The 21,260-nt window shown below is 43.1% G+C and overlaps 2 protein-coding genes and 1 pseudogene across 3 annotated transcripts; all 3 read left to right on the forward strand.

Annotated features, from left to right (window-relative positions):
* Window positions 1–1,125: 1,125 nt before the first annotated feature.
* LOC136541740 (monodehydroascorbate reductase 3, cytosolic-like) lies at window positions 1,126–5,514 on the forward strand (annotated as a pseudogene).
* A 74-nt stretch (window positions 5,515–5,588) lies between these two features.
* LOC136541739 (uncharacterized oxidoreductase At1g06690, chloroplastic-like) lies at window positions 5,589–11,029 on the forward strand. Of its 2 annotated transcripts, none has more exons than XM_066533802.1 (9): window positions 5,589–5,889; window positions 7,538–7,622; window positions 7,722–7,838; window positions 9,662–9,726; window positions 9,836–9,924; window positions 10,014–10,093; window positions 10,181–10,292; window positions 10,372–10,491; window positions 10,612–11,029. In XM_066533802.1, the coding sequence occupies exons 1-9, from the start codon at window positions 5,589–5,591 to the stop codon at window positions 10,792–10,794; spliced, it is 1,152 nt and encodes a 383-aa protein (XP_066389899.1). In that variant the 3' UTR covers window positions 10,795–11,029. The 2 variants fall into 2 exon arrangements, with proteins under 2 accessions (XP_066389899.1, XP_066389900.1); XM_066533803.1 differs by lacking the exon at window positions 5,589–5,889 and adding an exon at window positions 6,711–7,050.
* Window positions 11,030–15,948: 4,919 nt separating this feature from the next.
* Window positions 15,949–19,476, forward strand: LOC136545860 (histidine-containing phosphotransfer protein 2). Its single transcript, XM_066537839.1, has 6 exons — window positions 15,949–16,348; window positions 16,447–16,580; window positions 16,713–16,781; window positions 17,676–17,747; window positions 18,084–18,156; window positions 19,198–19,476. The coding sequence occupies exons 1-6, from the start codon at window positions 16,289–16,291 to the stop codon at window positions 19,225–19,227; spliced, it is 438 nt and encodes a 145-aa protein (XP_066393936.1). The 5' UTR covers window positions 15,949–16,288; the 3' UTR covers window positions 19,228–19,476.
* The last annotated feature ends 1,784 nt before the right edge of the window (window positions 19,477–21,260 follow it).

Genomic DNA, 21,260 nt, shown 5'->3' on the forward strand with positions numbered 1-21,260 from the left:
AAGCTGTTGCAGTTCGGCTTCGAGGTGCAGTGAACAGGTCCATTCTTTTTGAACGGTGAGAACAAGTGAGCAACCATATGTTCCTTGTTCGTTTAAACTTATCAACCGGCTTATCAATTAGAATCCACAGTATCTTTCTTTCACAACAAAATAGCTTTAGCCAATTTACCAGCCGACTTATATATCATCCGAATAGAGCTAAGAACTTGACCGACGAGAATACCACCAATTGGTAAGGCATAGGGATTTTAAGAATCTGAATAGGAAAACTCTCAAAACCTTAAAATCTCATCCAAACACTCTAAAATTCCATATGATTCTAACACACAAGCACAAAATTAACAAAAAAACATCAAGAATTATTTTTATTGAGAATTTAGATTTTAGGGGGTGTTTGGTTCCTACAGAAAAATTTTAGTCCCTGTCCCATTGAATGTTTGGACACATGCATGAAGTATTAAATATAGACGAAAAAAATAACTAATTGCACAGATTGTGGCTAATTTGCGAGATGAATTTTTTAAGCCTAATTAGTCTATGATTTGACAATGTTGTGCTACAGTAAATATGTGCTAATAGCGGATTAATTAAGCTTAATAAATTCGTCTCGTAAATTAGTCTTCATCTGTGTAATTAGTTTTATAATTAATTCATATTTAGTTCTCCTAAATAGTATCCAAACGTCCGATGTGATATGGACTAAAATTTAGTCCAGGAAATCAAACACCCCTTAGAATCATGTGTACCCTAATAAGACATCTAGATTGCTCCAGACGTCCCCGTTCTTTTTTTTTTGCGCCTCAGACGTCCCCGTTCTTTATTGTTGTGAGGCCGGCATCCGTGTCTATTGAATTCGTTATTAAATTGATCGCTCGAGATACCATCACGATTCACGAATCCCAACGGCGTGAGGCGCGCCACGTGTTCCGCCTACCTGGAGGAAACCAGCCAATGGGCAGCCGCCACAACGGCAGAGGCGCGCATGCGGCATGGACCTTCCGCGTTCGCTTCCTACCTTGCTGGACAGGCCAGACATCTGGGCCCGGAGCTTCTCGGGCCCGCGTGGCAGTCGTTCGACCAAGCACAGAGCGGGTGCTTGCTATTAATCGCCGCTGGAGCCGCCTCCACCCGCTCTCCCACTCGTCTTCTCCCTCCAGTCCCTCCCCAAATCCTCCTCTCCGATCTCCAGCCGGCAGAAGCTGAGCGGACTGACTGGTCAATCACTGTAGTTCGATCGAATCCGAGTAGGGCTGGTACAGTTCTATTCGGCGGGAGGCATGGCGTCGGAGAAGCACTTCAAGTACGTCATCCTCGGCGGCGGCGTCGCGGCGGTGCGTGCCCGTGCTCCTCCCTGCGTTACGCCTCCCTAGTTTCCGAATAGTTTCCTTTTTCCTTCCTTGCTCCTCTCCCTAGAGATCGATGGCTTTACTCGCACTCAAAATTGACTGAGATTTTCTTTTTCGTGCGTGTCTGATGTCATGCTTGTTTGCCTGTACCCAGCGATTTCTCCAATCTCTTTTTCGTATTCCATTGAATCGTCTCTAGATCTCGAATGCGAACTCGTTTTTGCTCAACTTCCGAGTGAATTTTGCAGGGGTACGCGGCGCGGGAGTTCGCCAAGCAGGGAGTTAAGCCTGGGGAGCTTGCAATCATCTCCAAGGAGGCTGTATGTTTCTCTCTCCCCCGCCCTGAGGCCTGAGCCTTATGCCAGACCTGTTTAATCTTTTCTCTTGTTGACCGATCAGAGAGGTTTTGACACCTGCAAATTGTTACACAAGTGGATACCTAATGCGCCTCACAGATGCAGTTGAACTTGGCAACTTGTACATGATGAATTGATAACGGGTGAAGGGACTGGGCTCTGTAATAGCTAGGCATGGCGCTGTGCTGAAATATTTGCTTATTTACCCTCGTTCCTTTTACCAAACCATCAATTTGCATGTGTTATTTTCATAGTCACTACTTCTCATCCACTGAAGTCCTGCTTGTTAGTTTTGTTACCAGTCAGGGATGGCTTTGTCATAAAATGCTCAAACAAGCCTTGTTGCCTACATAATGGTTAATACAGTGAATTGAGTAGGCAGTCAATAAGTGAGAGCAAACACGTAGGATCAGGGATGTCGCAGTCTTGCAGGAAAGGGTGCAAAAATAATAATTCTTGTATTCTCAATCTGTAAACGCATTTGACAATCTACTAATGATAGTCTAGCCGTTACAAGTTCTATGTAACGGTTCTGGTTTCTTAATGCAAAGGCTACACATTTCTAACCACAATTTCTTTGACAGGTGGCTCCTTACGAGCGTCCTGCCCTCAGCAAAGGTTACCTCTTTCCTCAGAGTAAGTCCTTGATGCGATGCTTTCTTTACCTTTAATCTCTCATCTACTTAACACATTGACTCATGCAAAGTTATGTTATGTCTTACTGTGAATAGATGCTGCAAGACTCCCAGGATTTTATGTATGTGTGGGAAGTGGTGGAGAGAGGCTATTGCCTGAGTGGTACTCAGAGAAAGGTACAATTCACAATTTTTTCTCACATGTTAAACCATGTTTGAATGCTTTATTTGTGATCATCAGAGTAGCATCAGCCATTTTATACTGTTAAACTTATGCTGGGCAATCTTTTAAGGAGCATACTTGATGGAACCTGAAAATTTCCTACTTAGCCTGTAAATAATGCTATCATATATACCCAGTTCACTGTTTTTGCGCTGTATGAGGATACCTTAGCTGGTTAGCCTTACAAATATCTAGTTCACTGATCAGGTGCTCGTTCTACAATATGATATTTTTGTTTGGCTGAATGCCATCTTAATCGTAACTGTGGTGATTTAATTTTGTTAGTATCGAAACTGGATCCCTGAGTACTGCATGTCCAGTATCTATTTGGTGCTTCAAGAGTATTCATATGGTTGCTATGTTATGCTTTTGGACACTGATCACATTATTACATCTATTGGCAGGTATTGAGCTGATCCTTAGTACAGAAATTGTCAAAGCTGATCTTTCCACCAAGACTCTGACTAGTGCAGCTGGAGCAAACTTTACATATGAGATCTTGCTCATTGCTACTGGCTCCTCGGTATGCCTTTATTTCCCTTCTGCTGCTTATGTATTTGTTTCCTGACTATCTGTTGATGATGGTGCAAAATGTTGCTCTCAGAAGCTATTAAAGATTTGTTCACTGATCACTAGTTACTGCTATTTTTTTTGGCATAATAATGAACCGCAACTATTTCCACTTGCTTTCCAGGTCATAAAAGCTCACTGATTTTGGCACACCAGGAGCTGATTCTAACAATATCCTATATCTAAGGGAAATTGATGATGCTGACAAGCTGGTTGCAGCTATCCAGGCAAAGAAGGGTGGCAAGGCAGTGGTTGTTGGAGGAGGTTATATTGGCCTTGAACTTAGTGCAGTCCCTGAAGATCAATGACTTTGATGTCACTATGGTGTTCCCTGAACCTTGGTGCAGTAAGTGTCATCATTCACATATTGTGACTAATACTTTTGTACTCCCTCCTTCCATTTTTATAGTGCTTATTTTAAGTTGGGAAGGTCTTCGTAGGCATATCTTGACATTAGCTTTCCTTTTTATAATACTGGGCCTAATTGTTACAAAATCATTAATAATACATATTAAAAGTATCTTTGAGGTACAAATCTTATGATATTACTTTTGCACTATAAACTTGCATAGAGTTTGATTAATCCTCGATCAAGACTTACTGATGCTTGAATTTCTCTTATCAAAATAGTATGTCTTATAAAAGTTAACATAGGGAGTACGCATTCTATGCGACAAGCGAAATGTAAATCACTTTGCTCATGCAATTAGCATGTGATATGCTGTGAAATGATATTGTAGTGGCAAGAACTATTGACACAACAAAGTAACTAGGCTTACTGCCATTTCTTGTAGTGCCTCGGCTCTTCACTGCTGATATTGCTGCTTTCTACTGAGGCTTACTATACTAACAAAGGTGTAAAGATCTTGAAGGGAACACTAGCTGTTGGTTTTGATGCTGATGCCAATGGTGATGTATGTAATATCTCCAAATCCCAATTCAGTTGTAAATTTCTAACTGTAGATGCCAATGTTTACTTGATTTAATTTGTTTGTTGCTTACAGGTCACTGCAGTTAAGCTAAAGGATGGCACAGTACTTGAAGCTGATATTGTTGTTGTCGGTGTTGGAGGCAGACCATTGAGTACTCTCTTCAAAGGTCAAGTTGCTGAGGAGATGGGTGGAATCAAGGTTAGTTTGTTTCCGATTTGTCTAATTTCAACTTAGAGCAGATCGTAGATAATGCTAGGGTTGTTTCAATAAAACATGTGTCAGTGATGATGCTATTTTTTTGTTTCCTTGTTAAAAGCTTGCATTTACACATGCACTGTTCTGTTTTGTGAGCAACAGCATTCACCTCAGTTTTTCTCCATTTTGGTTTCACTCCTTTGTCCCTGGTTATCCTTTTGATAATACTCACATAACAAGCTTGTTGCTGTTTATACCTTAATATCTGACATGCCCAAAATTTTCATGCAGACTGACGCTTTCTTTGAAACAAGTGTTCCTGGAGTATATGCTATTGGTGATGTAGCTACCTTCCCTTTGAAGATGTACAATGAGTTGAGGAGAGTGGAACATGTTGACCATTCTAGGAAGTCTGCAGAGCAGGCTGTAAAGGTGTGGCTATCCTTCATTATCTCTTGACTTCAGTCTTCCAATTTAGTGTCTGTAGCTCGTAAAGCCTTTAACCTGGATCAAAACTCAATTATACAGTACTGCAGTTGCATTCAAGCACTATGTGAACTTAGTTGGCTTTGTCACTATCTAAAAAATGTGAACTTAGTTGGCTTTGTGTTAAATTCTCACCAAGAGTGAAATGCCTGAACTCCCCAAGTAGTGTGATTCAGTTATGATTTCACCCGTTTGGCTTTGGCATCTGAGTTGCTTTGGATGCTAATGTTATCGCCTCTTATTTCAGGCAATCAAGGGCAAAGAGTCCGGTGAACCAGTTCCCGAGTATGACTACCTGCCATACTTCTACTCCCGATCATTCGATCTGGGGTGGCAATTCTATGGCGACAACGTGGGTGAAACCATCCTGTTTGGCGACAGTGATCCCACCTCCAGCAAGCCCAAGTTCGGCTCGTACTGGATCAAGGACGGCAAGGTCTTGGGCGCCTTCCTGGAAGGCGGGTCACCGGACGAGAACAAGGCCATTGCCAAGGTGGCGAAAACCCAGCCGCCGGTCGCCAACCTCGAGGAGCTCAAGGAGGGCCTCCAGTTCGCCAGCAAGATCTGAGACGCTCCCAGTTCCATGTACATTTCCGTGTCATCATTTAGGTTCTTCTTCTGGAGTTCTGCTCATGGTTTCAATGTTCTGCTACAGATGTTGCCATGCATACGTGACTACATGATATATTCGGTTTTCTGATTGTGATGTCTGTACGTGACTACACCCACACGTGAGACTTGAATAAAGTCTGCAGCCTCAGGGTTCAACTAGCACAGTTTTTGCACAAATATCCCTCTCGTTATTACTCTGTCGCCCGGTCGCTCGCGTTCTGGCAAGCACTGAAATGGCGGCGGGCACCAGCTGCCTCGCTTCATCGCCTAGGCTAACAACGCTGGCCGCGAGCTCGAGGCGGCCGGGTTGGCATCCGCGACGTCCGGCAGTGCACCGGTGCGCCGCTGCGGTGGACGGGAGGAAGACGACGGTGCAGAGCAAGGCGGGGGACGCGCTGGAGGTGTGCCGGGTGGTGAACGGTATGTGGCAGGTGAGCGGCGCGTCGTGGGGCCTCGCACAGCCGGCGGCGGCCGTGGACGCCATGCTCCGGTACGCGGACGGCGGCCTCACCACGTTCGACATGGCTGACATATGTAAGGAGTTCCAGATTATTGTAAGGCCCCGCGTGTCCCGTTGTGGATGTGGATCAGGCTCTCAGGTGCCCACGTTCGCACGCATTCATTTTCTCATTCCTGTGCATCTTGTTGTCCAGAGCGACAAAAATAGGCCAAGACCTTTTTTTTTCCCCGCGGGAAGATCCAAATTCCGAGCACACGCTATCCGCACTCGTCCACCTCTATTTCTATCTCTAAAAAGGAATATTCTATCATAGTCATCGAGATTCTATACTCTATACTTATTTCTTTCGCACCCATGTTATCTCTATCCTATACTCTATACCCACTATTCCATACTCCCTCCGTCCAGGAAAGAATGCAATTATGGGATCCGTGCCAGTCAAAGTAACTCAAGTTTGACCGAGTTTATAGTAAATAATATTAGCATTTATGTCTCAAAACAAAACTTATTATGAAAATATATTCTATAACTAATCTAACGATACTTATTTTATATCATGAATGATAGTAGTTTTTTATATAAATTTAGTTAAAGTTTAAACTGTTTGACTCCTGGAAAAACGAAAATTGCATTCTTTTATGGACGGAGGGAGTATTTTATTTCCTCTCTCACGAACTCTCTTTCTCTCTCCACGCTACAGTGTTGCTACAGTGTTTATTATGGGTCTTCCGCCTGCGCTGTCTGTGGCGCTTTCGTGTGCGGCCGGTACGCTACCGCGCGCGATGCGGGCGCACGGTACGCCACCGTACCGGCCGCTTTAGCGGTCTGCGGTGCGGACAGCCTAAAGCCCCAAACTCAACTCGAGGCCCTTGGGCCAGGAGCGCCTTATCTCTTCGCCTCCGTCTCCGTGGCGCGCGCGCGCACGAACGGAAGTCCCATGTCGTCCACCGCAGCACGCGCCGTCCCGCCGGCTGCCGCGGCGCCGCCTCCCCTCCCACGCCGCCTGAGGCCCGCGAGGTGCTCGGCCGGAGCAGCCGCGGCGGAGACGGCCACCGCGGGGCCGACAAGGGTGGCGACCGTCAGCAACCGCGGGGACTCCCTGGCGATATGCCGGGTGCTCAACGGCATGTGGCAGACCAGCGGAGGGTGGGGCCGCATAGACCGCGACGCCGCTGTTGACGCCATGCTCGCGTACGCCGACGCCGGGCTCTCCACCTTCGATATGGCTGACCACTGTACTTGCTCTTATCCTTCCCCTTGTCCTACCAATATCTCTGCGCCCTCTATGGCTCGGCATTCGCACGAACACCTGGCGTGCATGCGTTTGGTCTTCTTTGCTACGGTGAAATGCTACTATATCTAGCGATGTTACATTTTCTGATCCCGGTTGGGTGGTACCAATTGATGTGCAAATGCTGCACGTAGCTGAAACTGCTAATGAAACGGCGAGAAATTATTTTGTTTGAACTGGAGCTTTGTACAGTGTGTTCATATGTCCTATTCATACATCTTCAGAATAGGCAATGTTTTATGTACTTCTTTTAGCTGCAATCAGTAAGTTGTTAAATTTTACACTCTCATTAGACATTAGATGGGAACTGAACTGCGGCAGCTATGGTTAGCTGTGTAGGCTGAATCGTGTTTTTTATATCCTAACATATAATGTAGGAGCACTAAGCTTGTTTTCAGTCTGACGCTGATGTATAATTGTTGCCCGGGCAGATGGACCAGCAGAGGATTTGTATGGCATGTTCATCAACAGAGTTAGGCGGGAGCGCCCACCTGAGTTTCTCGAAGAAATCAAGGGGTGAGTGAGCAATTCTTCTTGTGTCTCTTGTCTATATGCCACTTATATGCATCTTAGCTGTTTCTGCTGTCTCTACTTGATTCTGACTTAGTCGTGCAGGCTTACCAAGTGGGTACCACCTCCGGTTAAGATGACAAGAAGTTATGTCGAGGATAATATCAACAGATCCAGGAAGAGGATGGATGTTGCTGCGTTGGACATGTTGCAGTTCCACTGGTATGTTTACTCATGAAGTTACCATAACGGTCATAATATCTTGTTGCATTTTATGTGTGCCATCTTCAATGCCACTATTGACATTTGAAGGACAACAACAACAACAAAGTCTTTAAGTCCCAAACAAGTTAGGGTAGGCTAGAGTTGAAACCCAGCAGAAGCAATCAAGGTTCAAACACGTGAATAGCTGTTTTCCCAGCACAACTATCTAAGGCTAAACCTTTGGGTATATTCCATCCTTTCAAGTCTCCTTTTATTGCCTCTACCCAAGTCAACTTCGGTCTTCCTCTGTCTCTCTTTACGTTACTATCCTGGCTTAGGATTCCACTACGCACCGGTGCCTCTAGAGGTCTCTGTTGGACATGTCCAAACCATCTCAACCGGTGTTGGATAAGCTTTTCTTCAATTGGTGCTACCCCTAATCTATCACGTGTATTATCGTTTCGAACTCGATCCCTTCTTGTATGACCGCAAATCCAACGCAATATACGTATTTCCGCGACACTTATCTGTTGAACATGTCGTCTTTTCGTAGGTCAACATTCTTCACCATACAACATAGCAGTTCAAATCGCCGTCCTATAAAACTTTTAGCTTCTGTGGTACCCTTTTGTCACATAGGACATCAGATGCTTGGCGCCACTTCATCCACCCTGCTTTGATTCTATGGATAACATTTTCATCAATATCCCCCTCTCTCTATAGCATTGATCCTAAATATCGAAACGTATCCTTCCTAGGCACTACTTGACCTTCCAAACTAATATCTTACTCCACCCGAGTAGTAGTGCCGAAGTCGCATCTCATATCGTCAGTTTTAGTTCTACTGAGTCTAAAACCTTTGGACTCCAAAGTCTCCCGTCATAACTTCAGTTCCTGATTCACTCCTGTCCGGCTTTCATCAACTAGCACTACATCGTCCGTAAAAAGCATACACCAAGGGATGTTCCCTTGTATGTCCCTTGTGACTTCATCCATCACTAAGGCAAACAGATAAGGGCTCAAAGTTGACTCTTGATGTAGTCCTATCCTAATCGGAAAGTCATCCGTGTCTCTATCACTTGTTTGAACACTAGTCACGATATTGTTGTACATGTCCTTAATGAGCCCGACGTACTTTGTTGGGACTTTATGTTTGTCCAAAGCCCACCATATAACATTCCTTGGTATTTTATCATAAGCCTTCTCCAAGTCAATAAAAACCATGTGTAGGTCCTTCTTCTTCTCCCTATATCGTTCCATAACTTGTCTTATTAAGAAAATGACTTCCATGGTTGACCTTCTGGGCATGAAACCAAATTGGTTTATCGAGACCCACGTTGTTGCTCTCAAGCGATGTTCGATAACTCTCTCCCATAGCTTCATAGTATGGCTCATCAACTTAATTCCCCGGTAATTAGTACAACTTTAAATATCCCCTTTATTCTTGTAGATCGGTACCAATATACTTCTCCTCCACTATGCAGGCATCTTCGATCGAAAAATATGGTTGAACAGTCCAAAAAAGACTATTCATAAAAATGTGCTGTAATTGGATTCGTAGTTGTGCCTTTGCCAATTGCCATTGCTCTGAGTTGTGGTGCATGAGAGATCAATTTGAATGACACTGGAAGTAATGTTGATGATTCAGTACTTCTTTTGAAGTAAATTTGCTTATTTGGTACTAGAAGCACAAAACTTCAGAGATGCCACATTGATTTGAACTTGTGTTACTTTGATACTTGGGGTACTCCCTGAGTGGTGCAGAGAATTTTAAAATTTTATGACATGGCTAGCGCAACAACCTATAATTCTGCTGACCTTATTATCCTCAAACAAAATAGGTGGGAATACTCAAATCCAGGATACTTGGATGCACTAAAGCACATCACAGACCTGAAGGAGGAAGGTAACATTCTAAACTTATACCAGATTGTAGATCTTATCTTTTAGGCTCTCCTGCCTTTTCAATATGAATGAATTCGACATCATGCCTTTTTGCTCCAAAAATTCTGAAGGCAAGATAAAGACTGTGGCCCTGACAAACTTCGATACAGACAGACTGCAAATAATTCTAGAAAACGGAATCCCAGTTGTGAGCAACCAGGTATATTCATCCATATACCTCTATATGGAGGATCTTTTATGTCTGTTATTGTATGGCCCTAAGATAAGTGAGAGATGGTTGCATGTCAGGTTCAACATTCTATCGTTGATATGCGCCCTCAGCAGAGAATGGCAGAGCTTTGCCAGCTAACTGGAGTTAAACTTATAACGTCTGTTCTGTCCCTTCATACCTCCCAGCCTTTATGCCTATGTACAACTTACTTTTAAAAGCTTAAACCCACTATCGCTTGATGCAGGTATGGCACAGTGATGGGTGGTCTTTTGTCTGAAAAGTTTCTTGACACCAATGTATCAATACCTTTTGCTGGTCCTCCTCTAAATACCCCATCCTTGCAGAAATATAAGAGGGTGAGCAGCTGTATTGTTGTGGTCAAACTTTTAGCCTGCTTTCCATTTCATGTCATCCTCATTCTTGAGGTTTTGACAGATGGTCGATGCTTGGGGTGGCTGGAGCCTGTTCCAGACTTTGCTTCAAACCTTAAAGAAGGTGTCACTGAAACACGGTGTTTCTATTGCAACGGTTGCTGTGAGATACATACTGAACCAGGTATTCTCTTTAGCATCTTAACATCAAATTGGCTTCAAGATTTTTCATGTCTTTATTACCTGTAGCATTTCCTCAATTCTTGACTCGTTAATATGACTGCCGTTTTGCGGTTTGGTGCAGACATCTGTTGCAGGTTCCATGGTCGGTGTGAGATTGGGACTCTCTGAACACATCAAAGATACCAATGCCATATTCTCACTTGAATTGGATGAAGAGGACATGAACAGCATCACTGAAGTATCGAAGAAGGGCAGAAATTTGATGGATATTATTGGGGATTGTGGTGACGAGTACCGAGCTTAGTTGTTCATGCTGCTGCTGGGCTCCTATAGACCTATACTCGTGCCCAATTTTCCACAGCTCTAAAATTTTGGCTATTTTGCGCTAAGTCTAGCGGCTCAGCTCACTGTTGAGGTAAGCCTATACCTGAATGCCTATTATTCAGGTGCCAGCATGTATGTAACCTCCAGTCCTCCACGGAGGAAACTCCAGTTATAAAACTGTAAATACACAGCAATGCAGATGGCTAATGTGGTAATTTGTTCATAATCCTTTTTAGCGATTACTGTCCCAAAATAAATGCATTTCTATGTATCTGGACAAGTGCTTATCTAGATACATAGCTAAAAATGCATTATTTTGGGAGAGGGAGTACTTATTAAACGAACTACAAATATCAGGTGTTTAACCATCTCAGCTGGAGCTCAATTAATCAATTGGCTGCCATCTCTTTTAACCTTTGGGTGTAATGTAAGAGCATCTTATATTTGGGTTGTGGAGTAAAAACCAGCCTCTAACAGGCTACCTATATTTGGGAGAAAGAAATAAAAAGAAAATTACAAGAGAGAATGAAAATTTTGAAAGGGCTGAGGTGATTTAGAAATATTTTGGGTTCTATAAAAAGAATAGGAGCCCTGTTTTAGATAATACTGTTGGAATTACAACAACAACAACAAGCCTTTAAGTCCCAAACAAGTTGGGGTAGGCTAGAGTTGAAACCCATCAAAAGCAATCATGGTTCAGGCACGTGAATAGCTGTCTTCCAAGCACTCCTAAGGCTAAGTCTTTGGGTATATTTCATCCTTTCAAGTCTCCTTTTATTGCCTCTACCCAAGTCAACTTCGGTCTTCCTCTGCCTCTCTTCACGTTACTATCCTGGCTTAGGATTCTACTACGCACTGGTGTCTTTAGAGGTCTCTGTTGCACATGTCCAAACCATCTCAACCGGTGTTGAACAAGCTTTTCTTCAATTGGCGCTACCCCTAATCTATCACGTATATCATTGTTCCGAACTCGATCCCTTCTTGTATGACCGCAAATCCAACGCAACATATGCATTTCCGCAACACTTAGCTGTTGAACATGTCGTCTTTTCGTAGGCCAACATTATGCACCATACAACATAGCAGGTCTAATCGCCGTCCTATAAAACTTGTCTTTTAGCTTCTGTGGTACCCTTTTGTCACATAGGACACCAAACGCTTGCCGCCACTTCATCCACCCTGTTTTGATTCTATGATTAACATCTTTATCAATATCCCCGTTCCTCTGTAGCATTGATCCTAAATATCGAAAGGTATCCTTTCTAGGCACTACTTGACCTTCCAAACTAACATCTTCCTCCTCCCGAGTAGTAGTGCCGAAGTCACATCTCATATACTCAGTTTTAGTTCTACTGAGTCTAAAACCTTTGGACTCCAAAGTCTCCCGCCATAACTCCAGTTTCGGATTCACTCCTGTCCGGCTTTCATCAACTAGCACTACATCGTCCGCGAAAAGCATACACCAAGGGATGCCCCCTTGTATGTCCATTGTGACCTCATCCATCACTAAAGTAAACAAATAAGGGCTCAAAGCTGACCTTTAATGTAGTCCTATCCTAATCGGGAAGTCATCCGTGTCTCCATCACTTGTTCGAACTCTAGTCACAACATTGTTGTACATGTCCTTAATGAGCCCGACGTATTTCGTTGGGACTTTATGTTTGTCCAAAGCCCACCACATAACATTCTTTGGTATTTTATCATAAGCCTTCTCCAAGTCAATAAAAACCATGTGTAGGTCCTTCTTCTTCTCCCTATACCGCTCCATAACTTGCCTTATTAAGAAAATGGCTTCCATGGTTGACCTTCCGGGCATGAAACCAAATTGGTTCATAGAGACCTGCGTTATTGCTCTCAAGCGATGCTCGATAACTCTTTCCTATAGCTTCATAGTATGGCTCATCAACTTAATTCCCCAGTAATTCGTACAACTTTGAATATCCCCTTTATTCTTGTAGATCGGTACCAATATACTTCTCCTCCACTTATCAGGCATCTTGTTCGATCGAAAAATATGGTTGAACAGTTTGGTTAGCCATACTATAGCTATGTCCCCGAGGCATCTCCACACCTCGATTGGGATACCATCCGGTCCCATCGCCTTACCTCCTTTCATCCTTTTCAACGCGTCTCTGACCTCAGATTCTTAGATTCTCCGCACAAAGCGCCTATTGATGTCATCAAAAGAGCCATCCAACTGAAAGGTTATGTCCATATACTGTTGGAATTAACTGCACAAAACAGGCTCCTATAAAACAGAGAGGGATGCCCCTTTCTATCCGTCGTTTTCATTTTTCGAGAAATCAAACGAACATAACTTTCACTAGATACATAGAATAAAATATTAATATTTATAGTATATAATTATTATCATTAGATAGATACTTGAATCTATTTTTATAGTAAATTTATTCAAAGATATAAATATTGCTAATATTTTATATAAACTTAGTCAAAGTAACACTTAAATAGAGACGAAGGGGAGTAGAAAGCCTATTTTAGATAGTACTTGTGAAACAGCACCACAGCCGACATGCTGCTCCAATCATTTGAGAGAAAATCCCAGCATGTGATGCAGATACCACTCAGGCCGACTTTTAAACAGAAAAAGAGGCGCAACAATCATGTGAAGGTTCCAAAGCCATGGAGGCAGAGCGACAGGCAGAATCATAGCCTCACCGAAAGCACCATAGTGGCCATCAACGAGAAGAACTCCCGAACAAGCATATCCCGTCTTGAACACATCTTGTCGAGCTACCCGTACTGTGGATCATTGTTCTGCTTATAGAAAAAAAAAAACCGACAGCATACTCCTTCCTCCCTCCATCCAAAAAAATAAATAAATGTCGCTGTGATATTTATGTCGGTTAAACTTTCTTAAGTTTGACTAGGTTATTAAAATATTAGCAATATTTGTGTCTCCAAATAATATCTACTGATACTAATTGTGTACTATAAGTATTTATATTTTCTTGTATATATTTGGTCAAAGAAAAAAATTGGTTGACTCCTTGAGAAACAAGAACGACATTTATTTTGAGACAGAGGAAGTAAGTCCTAGGCATTCAAAACCTTTTAAATGTGATCAAATATATGTGAAAAAATGCAAATATTTATCGTATCAAATAGTTACCAAATAACTATTATTAGATTTATCATGAAATATATTTTTATATTATATTTATTTGAAATTATAAATGTTGATAATATTATCTATGCACTTGTTCCAAACTTTAAGTCGTTTCAGCTTTATTAACCTGTCTAACTTTAACCAAGTTTATATAAAACTATATTAACATCTATAATATCAAATAAAACCACTACTAAAATATTTCATGATGTATCTAGTGAGCGTAGTTTGATGTTGTAGAGAAGTTTGATTTAGGACAAATTAAAACAGCTTACTATTTAGAACAAAGTGAGTATATAATTAATCAAATTTTAAAAAAATTATATACTTTCTAGGACCAAGGTAGTAAAAAAATGTTTTGCTGACGTATCACGGGTATTTTTTTCAGGATAAACATAAAGTTATGCCATAGGTGTGTTTTCATAATTACTAAGATATGTATTTGATCAAGATTTATGGGCACACATTAAACTACAGCACAAAGGTGTTTCCCTAGCGTTCACGGCATATGCCAGTATGACAAACTTGAAACCATATATCATAAGAATGTGCCTGGCCAATCTGGCAATAGTATTTTATGGCAAATAAAAAATATTTTTTGCGCATATCGTGGATGACGTGTTTCACATTAATAAAAATAGTTCTCAAATGACATATACTCCCTACATCCTGAATTTTAGGATAGCATAAGAGAGAACACAAAAGACATGCGTGATCTCACTTTATTTTCTAATCAGACGCTACCATTGGCATAATTAATGAAAAATAGTTGATAAACGACAAGTATCGATATAATACATACAAAATTTTTGTGACTATTTAAAAACAACTCTTGCCCTCTGAAATCCCTTATATTCAAGTATAATTTTTAATGCTAGAATACACCGTATTACAGGAAGGAGGGTATTGATTTAAGGTTGTTTAAAAGTTGGGGCTCTTGTGTTCTTGCCCCTACTTTAATGTGCAATTGTGATTTTGCCCTCATTTTTCTAACTTTGTGATTTTGCCCTTAACTGTTCACGAGTCAACGCGATTTTGCCCCTGGTCAACGGTAAAAACAGGGGCAAATTCGCGTTGCAGGGGCAAATTCGCGTTGACCAGGGGCAAAATCGCGTTGACTTGTGAACAGTTAAGGGCAAAATCACAATTGAACATCTGTTTAAGGGGCAAGAACACCATTTTCCCTTAAAATTTTGCTGGCATATATGTTAGGACAGACATTAAACCAAAACATAAACAACTTTAGCTGGCATATTGTGATCATGTTTTCTAGGGCAAATATTAAACTACAACAAGAAATTGCTAACATATAGCATATCAACTTTAAATGACAATCTTTGAATTATGGATTAAAAAGTTTAGCTGGCACATAGTCAACCAAATATTTTACGGTAAACATTAAGGGCCTTTTCGGTAGGGTTTTTGATATGCACACGCAAGAATGACTTGAGAAAAATGAAAACGGTTGAAATCAAAAACCATTTTTATCTAGAAGTTGAAACCACAAAAGTATAGATTTCCCTAACTACTTCGTTTTAAGATAAGCCTGCCATACCAAAGGCCTAAACTAGAGCCTAATGTTTTGTTGGCATATTAAGGATATACGGCCTTCATGTAAACTTTTTTGACCTATAGTGGATTAAGTTTTACAAGTTAAGTTTGGGCTAAGATGTCTCGCAAAGCTATTTTTTCCTATATAAAACATAAAATCTTATTTTCGCCATATAAAGTATAAATTATAGAATAACCATGTTGTACTAACATTTTATTTTATTTTATTGGCACCATGGTGGAAATTATAAGCTATTCATTCAGATATTAAAGAAGCTAGTCTATTCACACAAAAACCGCCGAATAGGAAATCAGCCAACGGCTCTTTTTTCCTCTCCATGCCACAGCAGCCGTACACGTGTACAGGCGCATCGAACCGAGGGCTCTGAAAGGGAAGACCCCGAGAAAAAGGAAAAGGAAAACGGGGAGAGGGAAATAAAGGGTAGGAAGAGAGGGAAATCGGGGAAAGGAAGAAGCATCGACAGTCGACGCGGCAGCAGGACAGGAAGGCAAGGAGGAATCCATCGAGTCGGCCACCGGGCACGGGCAGGGCGGCGGGGCTCGCCGTGGCCACAGCTCAGGAATCCAATCCCCCACCACTCCTCACCGGCGCCCGCGCTTATAAATAGATTCCCCCGTCACTATCGCGGTCGTCGCGGCTTGGATCGGATTCAACTCACCTACCCCACCCCACCCCACCACCTCGATTCCTTCCCAGCTCTGCCTACTTCCTACGCCACCACCGCCCACTCCGGCCCCGGCTCCGGCTCCTCAAGCAAGCAAGCAAGCTGCCATGGCGGCCGCCGCGCTGAGGGAGCAGCTCAACGCCCTCCTCTCCTCCATGTTCGCCTCGGTGAGTCCGGCCTCTCTCTGTGTTCCGTGCTGATTGATCGAATTGGGATGAAGGAGTTAGTGATTTTGTGTTTTTTATATGTCGCGGTTCCCGTGTAGGGTCTGGTGGACGACCAGTTCCAGCAGCTGCAGATGCTGCAGGAAGACGGGGGAACGCCGGGCTTCGTCGCCGAGGTCGTCACACTCTTCTGCGACGACGCCGACAGGATCATCTCCGAGCTCGCCGCCCTGCTGTACGCCCTCTTCGTCCCTGACTACCCAGTCCTTTATTGTTGTTGCTGTCGATTCCTACCTTCTGCCCTATGCAGACAGACAGGATCAATTGACTTGCCCTTGCCCTGCTCTGGGATTTGCATTGCTTACAGGGAGCAGCCCATCGTGGACTTCGATAAGGTGGACGCCTACGTGCATCAGCTCAAAGGGAGCAGCGCCAGGTGATCACCCCACGTCTGATATTGACCCCAATTTCTGTGCACTTTCTATTTTTGGGACGCGATTTGATTCGGTGTGCGGTGTGCCCCCTCAGCCCGGTTCTAGCTGTCCGTGCGTGTGACTGTACGTGCCTAGATGTAAACTAGCAGACGTGCACTCTTGACAAGTCTGCGTCCATGTATTTGTGCCTTGTGCCTAGATGAGTAGACGTGCTGCTGTTTATATATAGCGCTTGTGCTGTGGTTGCTGTCATAGGCTAACCGCCAGGAGGATCATACAAACTGTGTGCAACATTTTGCACTGGAATTCTGAATATTCTTGCAGCTGCAGCTTCCCATGTGACACCTGTTCAAGTAAAATGGTGATACAAAATTGTAAGCTATTGAAATGGTAGTTTCACCAACTGGAATCTGACGGCAGTAGGATGCTTAAACATTTACTTGCCTGTCATGGACTCATGGTAAAGTATTTCGGTTTTTCCTGCCTTGGGAATTATGAGCCTCGTGCAACGTTGACCCTTTGATGTAGATTCGATCTCAGATTGCTGGATCATATCTCAATCCTCCCAATATATGTACTCTGCTGATCAAGCCCAGAGCCTCATATTCAGTTGTTGTGCGCTTGCCAGATGGACTCACAGCTGTTGTCATTATTGTGGCATGCTATAGAAAATACTTATCACGCTTACCAAGAACTTGTACGGTAGACCATTGTTACTACCCCATCAAGCAAGTCAAGTTGTCAACTTGCTCCAGAGTTGAGCCTTAAAGTTAAAGCTTATTATTCTTTTGTTATGTGGTAGCTTCCATTGCTAGAAATGGTGTTTTTCAGAATCATTATAACTGAACCAGTTTGCTGCTGTTTGTCTGATCTGTTCCTTTTTTTACCTGTTCCAGTGTTGGAGCTCAGAAAGTGAAGTTTACTTGCATGCAGTTCCGTCAGTTATGTCAGGATAAGAACAGAGACGGGTCAGTACTCAGCAAGTTGACTTATAGTATATATGTCATACCATGATTTTAGTCCCCATTCTCTATGTTGTTTATTTCTTCATACATGTGACTGGGCCTGCTAGACGATCTTGCCTTGCATGGTATTACCTTCAGCTTGTGCCAATTCTTTAGTCACTAAGATTTGTAATAAGAAAATCAGTTGCTCTTGTTTCATTATCTGAACATGCTAATTCTTGATTATTCTCATGTAATTTTGCTGGTTTCCATACGGTGACTAAATACTGAGATGTATTGAGTTTTTCTTTATCAAACTCTGCAAATTTTAGTGAATATGATGAATCTGCATAATTTCAGGTGCATCATGGCATTGGCTGTTGTGAGAAATGAGTTCTATGATCTGCGCAATAAATTTCAGACTATGCTTCAGGTAAATACCATATGTGTTTACACGGCTTTACTTATATGTTTTTACTAGGTGATAACTACCATAGTGAAAATGGATCGTATGTTCAACAAGGCAAAAACAATAGCCCTGTCCTCGCTCACTCTTGAATTTTGTATAGAAGAACTGTTTTATGCTTACATGAACGCGAACGGGTCCATAGCCTAGTGGTCATAGGAGAATTAGGGTATGTTTGGTTCCCAGCCTAGGAAACTTGCCTGGGCCCGGCATCCATCCCAGACGTTCGTTTGAGCGCCTGGGGTTGGATTGACATGCCTGGCTGTAGCCCCCCAGGCCAGGGCCTGAACCAAACCTTATTAGGGCCTGTTAGCTGGCAGATAAAAGCTGAAACAAACTGCCCAGATGTTGAGCTGGTTTTTGAAAAGCTGGGAAAGTTGGCTTCTGATGAAATAAACTAAAAGCTTTATTTCAAAAAAAAAAAACTAAAAGCTGAAAAGCACACTGAGAGTAGGTTTTTTTTTGGCTTTTGGTGTGCTGAGAAGCTAAATATTTATTATAAAGGCCAACAGCTAAAAATAACAGCCAAAAGCCAAAAGCTAGAAAGCCAGTTTTTCAGCCAAAAGTCCAAGAGCTACAACTCAAACAAACAGACTCTTAGTAGCACCTCATGTCCTGACACCCTGTAAGCTGTGTTCTTGAGTTATACGTATAACCACCTGAGTTCGCTTTTAGCCAGATGCATATGCCCACAAGCATGTGTCCTAGACGCTCGGTGGCACATCCAGGGCAGCCGGCACCTTTAGTGTATTTCTTGGCCTGTGCACGACAAGTTTCTTAGTGCAATGCTGTGGGAGTGGTCTTTCCCATAGATCGAGCTTTTCTTTATGCTTACATGAATACATGGGAGCATTAAGTGGCCAAAAGTGTTTGATTTTCAGCTTAAATTGAATATCTGCTAGTTATCTTGATAAGATAATAGAAGCGCATTTGCAAAACTATGTAAATTAATGCTCATACTAGCGCTCTAGCTTTACATTCTTGACCTATTATCATCTTTCAATGCAGCTTGAGCAGCAAATCCAGGCTCAACAATAAATTGAAGCAGAAAGAGCGTAGCTGCATGTGATCTCACATGATAAGTGTATCTTTGAAGATGTAGACCATATTCGCTGAGTTCCCGTGCGCAATTGTGTGAAATTGTCGTCATTGAGGTTTGCTCACAAGCCTGTAACGGTTAGCTATAACAATGACTGTCTAACATTGTCCCTGTTACTCCACCCGTTTGTGTTGGATTGCCATCGACCATCGTATGAAGACTTTTATTGGTTTCCTGGTAAGTGGTAACCCTGCGAGTGAATTTCTGGGTTCTTTGGAAACATATGACGACGTTTGACATCTGAATCGCATTGTGCTGTCTGAGTTTGGGTTGTGAATGTTGCTTGTGCTGTTGTGCACGTATGTGATGGGTTTGAAATTGCTTGCTGCTTGCACACACGCGATGGATTTGAAATCTTGGGAATGCTGTTACATCACAGAAAGTCATGTTCTTTTCATTTAGCTGGGGTCCACTATGACCTAAGCCTGCAGAGAGCTTCAGATTCGAAGGGATATCCTCTCGAGAGATGTGGCCTGACTCTGCACAGCCAGGGTGTGATTGGTTTGATGATGAGAGTCTGGCTTGCTCCTACCAGCCTGGCCAAGTTAGGACAGACCTAGTGCATGCAAGATCATGATGTTTGGTTGATTGAATGATGAATATATATGGGATGAGCACATTAGGGCGCGTTTGGTAGCCTGTATGAGGGCTGGGCCAGGCCGCTCGGATGCATGCGCTCGCGTTTGGTTGGCTGGACGGATCATTGGGCCAGGCTCACACGCTACTCAAAGCACGAAAGATGCTGCATCCAGAGAAACGCCAGAATTGGTCGCATCCGGTGAGCCAGGCTCGCGCTGTGCAAGATTAGCATAGCTAATGATGTTATTAGCACATAATTAGTGAATATTAAGTGATTTCAAATCAAATTAAGATTGGATTAGGTAAATTAAAATTTATTATGGCATAATACCATAAGTAATTAACATGTTAGTATTTATTTTGATATATTTATGTTACATGATTTATACTCATGCGGACATCCAAACAACTTCTCTTCCAAATCAGGCTACATACATACAAGGAACCAAACATAAGAGCCTGCATGCGATCAGCCTGGCTGGGGTGAGCCAGGCCCATGGATACGGACCAGGCTAGCTACATGCAACCAGCCAAACAGGCCCTTAGTTGTTTGGTTGCTTGCTCGTTTGTCTGCTGCTGCACTTGCTCTCTCTAGCACAAGCCATTGCGCGTGTCCGAGCTAAGCTTGAGAGACGGGAGCCTGGCTCGGCGAGGCGTTTTGCATCCGGACGACCTGGCCATGGCGGCCATGTAGGGAACAAACTGCAGATTCCAGCATGCTCCAGATCAGATCAGACCGGATACAGGCCACCAATCACGCCCTAGTTCTCTGCACAGGTGTATTCATGCCGTTTTGGACACCCGGACCTATGCCGGATTCCAATTTCCAAGTGCTGCTTGACGAGACGTGTGTCGAATTTCTCTCGCGCTCTCCTTCTCGAAATCAGACAATCCTTGTGGGACAAAAACACTCTGCACGCACCTGTGTGGGGGTTGGGTTAACACTGGTTCTTTGTATGATGTGTTGGAACCCGATCTGCTGAGTCGCCCGGAACGTCGACGAACGGCGGCGGGGCAGTGACCGCGACGAGCCTTGCGAGTAGATGGAAACACAATAACAATAAAACGAGAGAAGGTGGATTATGACGTTGCCTAAAACACAGCTTATTTTGGCCCCTCTATTCTTATATTTATATACTCGAGTTTACACAAACTCCCCACGCCGTGCCGCACAGGTGCGCTGCACCGTTTCACCGCGATGCACGCCACATGCGCCATCCACGCCACGGCGTGGCTCGATCGAACCAGACAGGCTAGATCATGATCGAGCATGTCATCGACCATGCCTTGCCCCTATTCTAACTGACGCTGGACTCCAACAAAAACAAAGATTACATTGCAACAAATTAGCTAACAAATCTCCCCCTAACTTGTTGCACCTCAACGACGCCAA

This window comes from Miscanthus floridulus, chromosome 3 (assembly GCF_019320115.1).
Source record: "Miscanthus floridulus cultivar M001 chromosome 3, ASM1932011v1, whole genome shotgun sequence".
NCBI classification, from domain to species: domain Eukaryota; kingdom Viridiplantae; phylum Streptophyta; class Magnoliopsida; order Poales; family Poaceae; genus Miscanthus; species Miscanthus floridulus.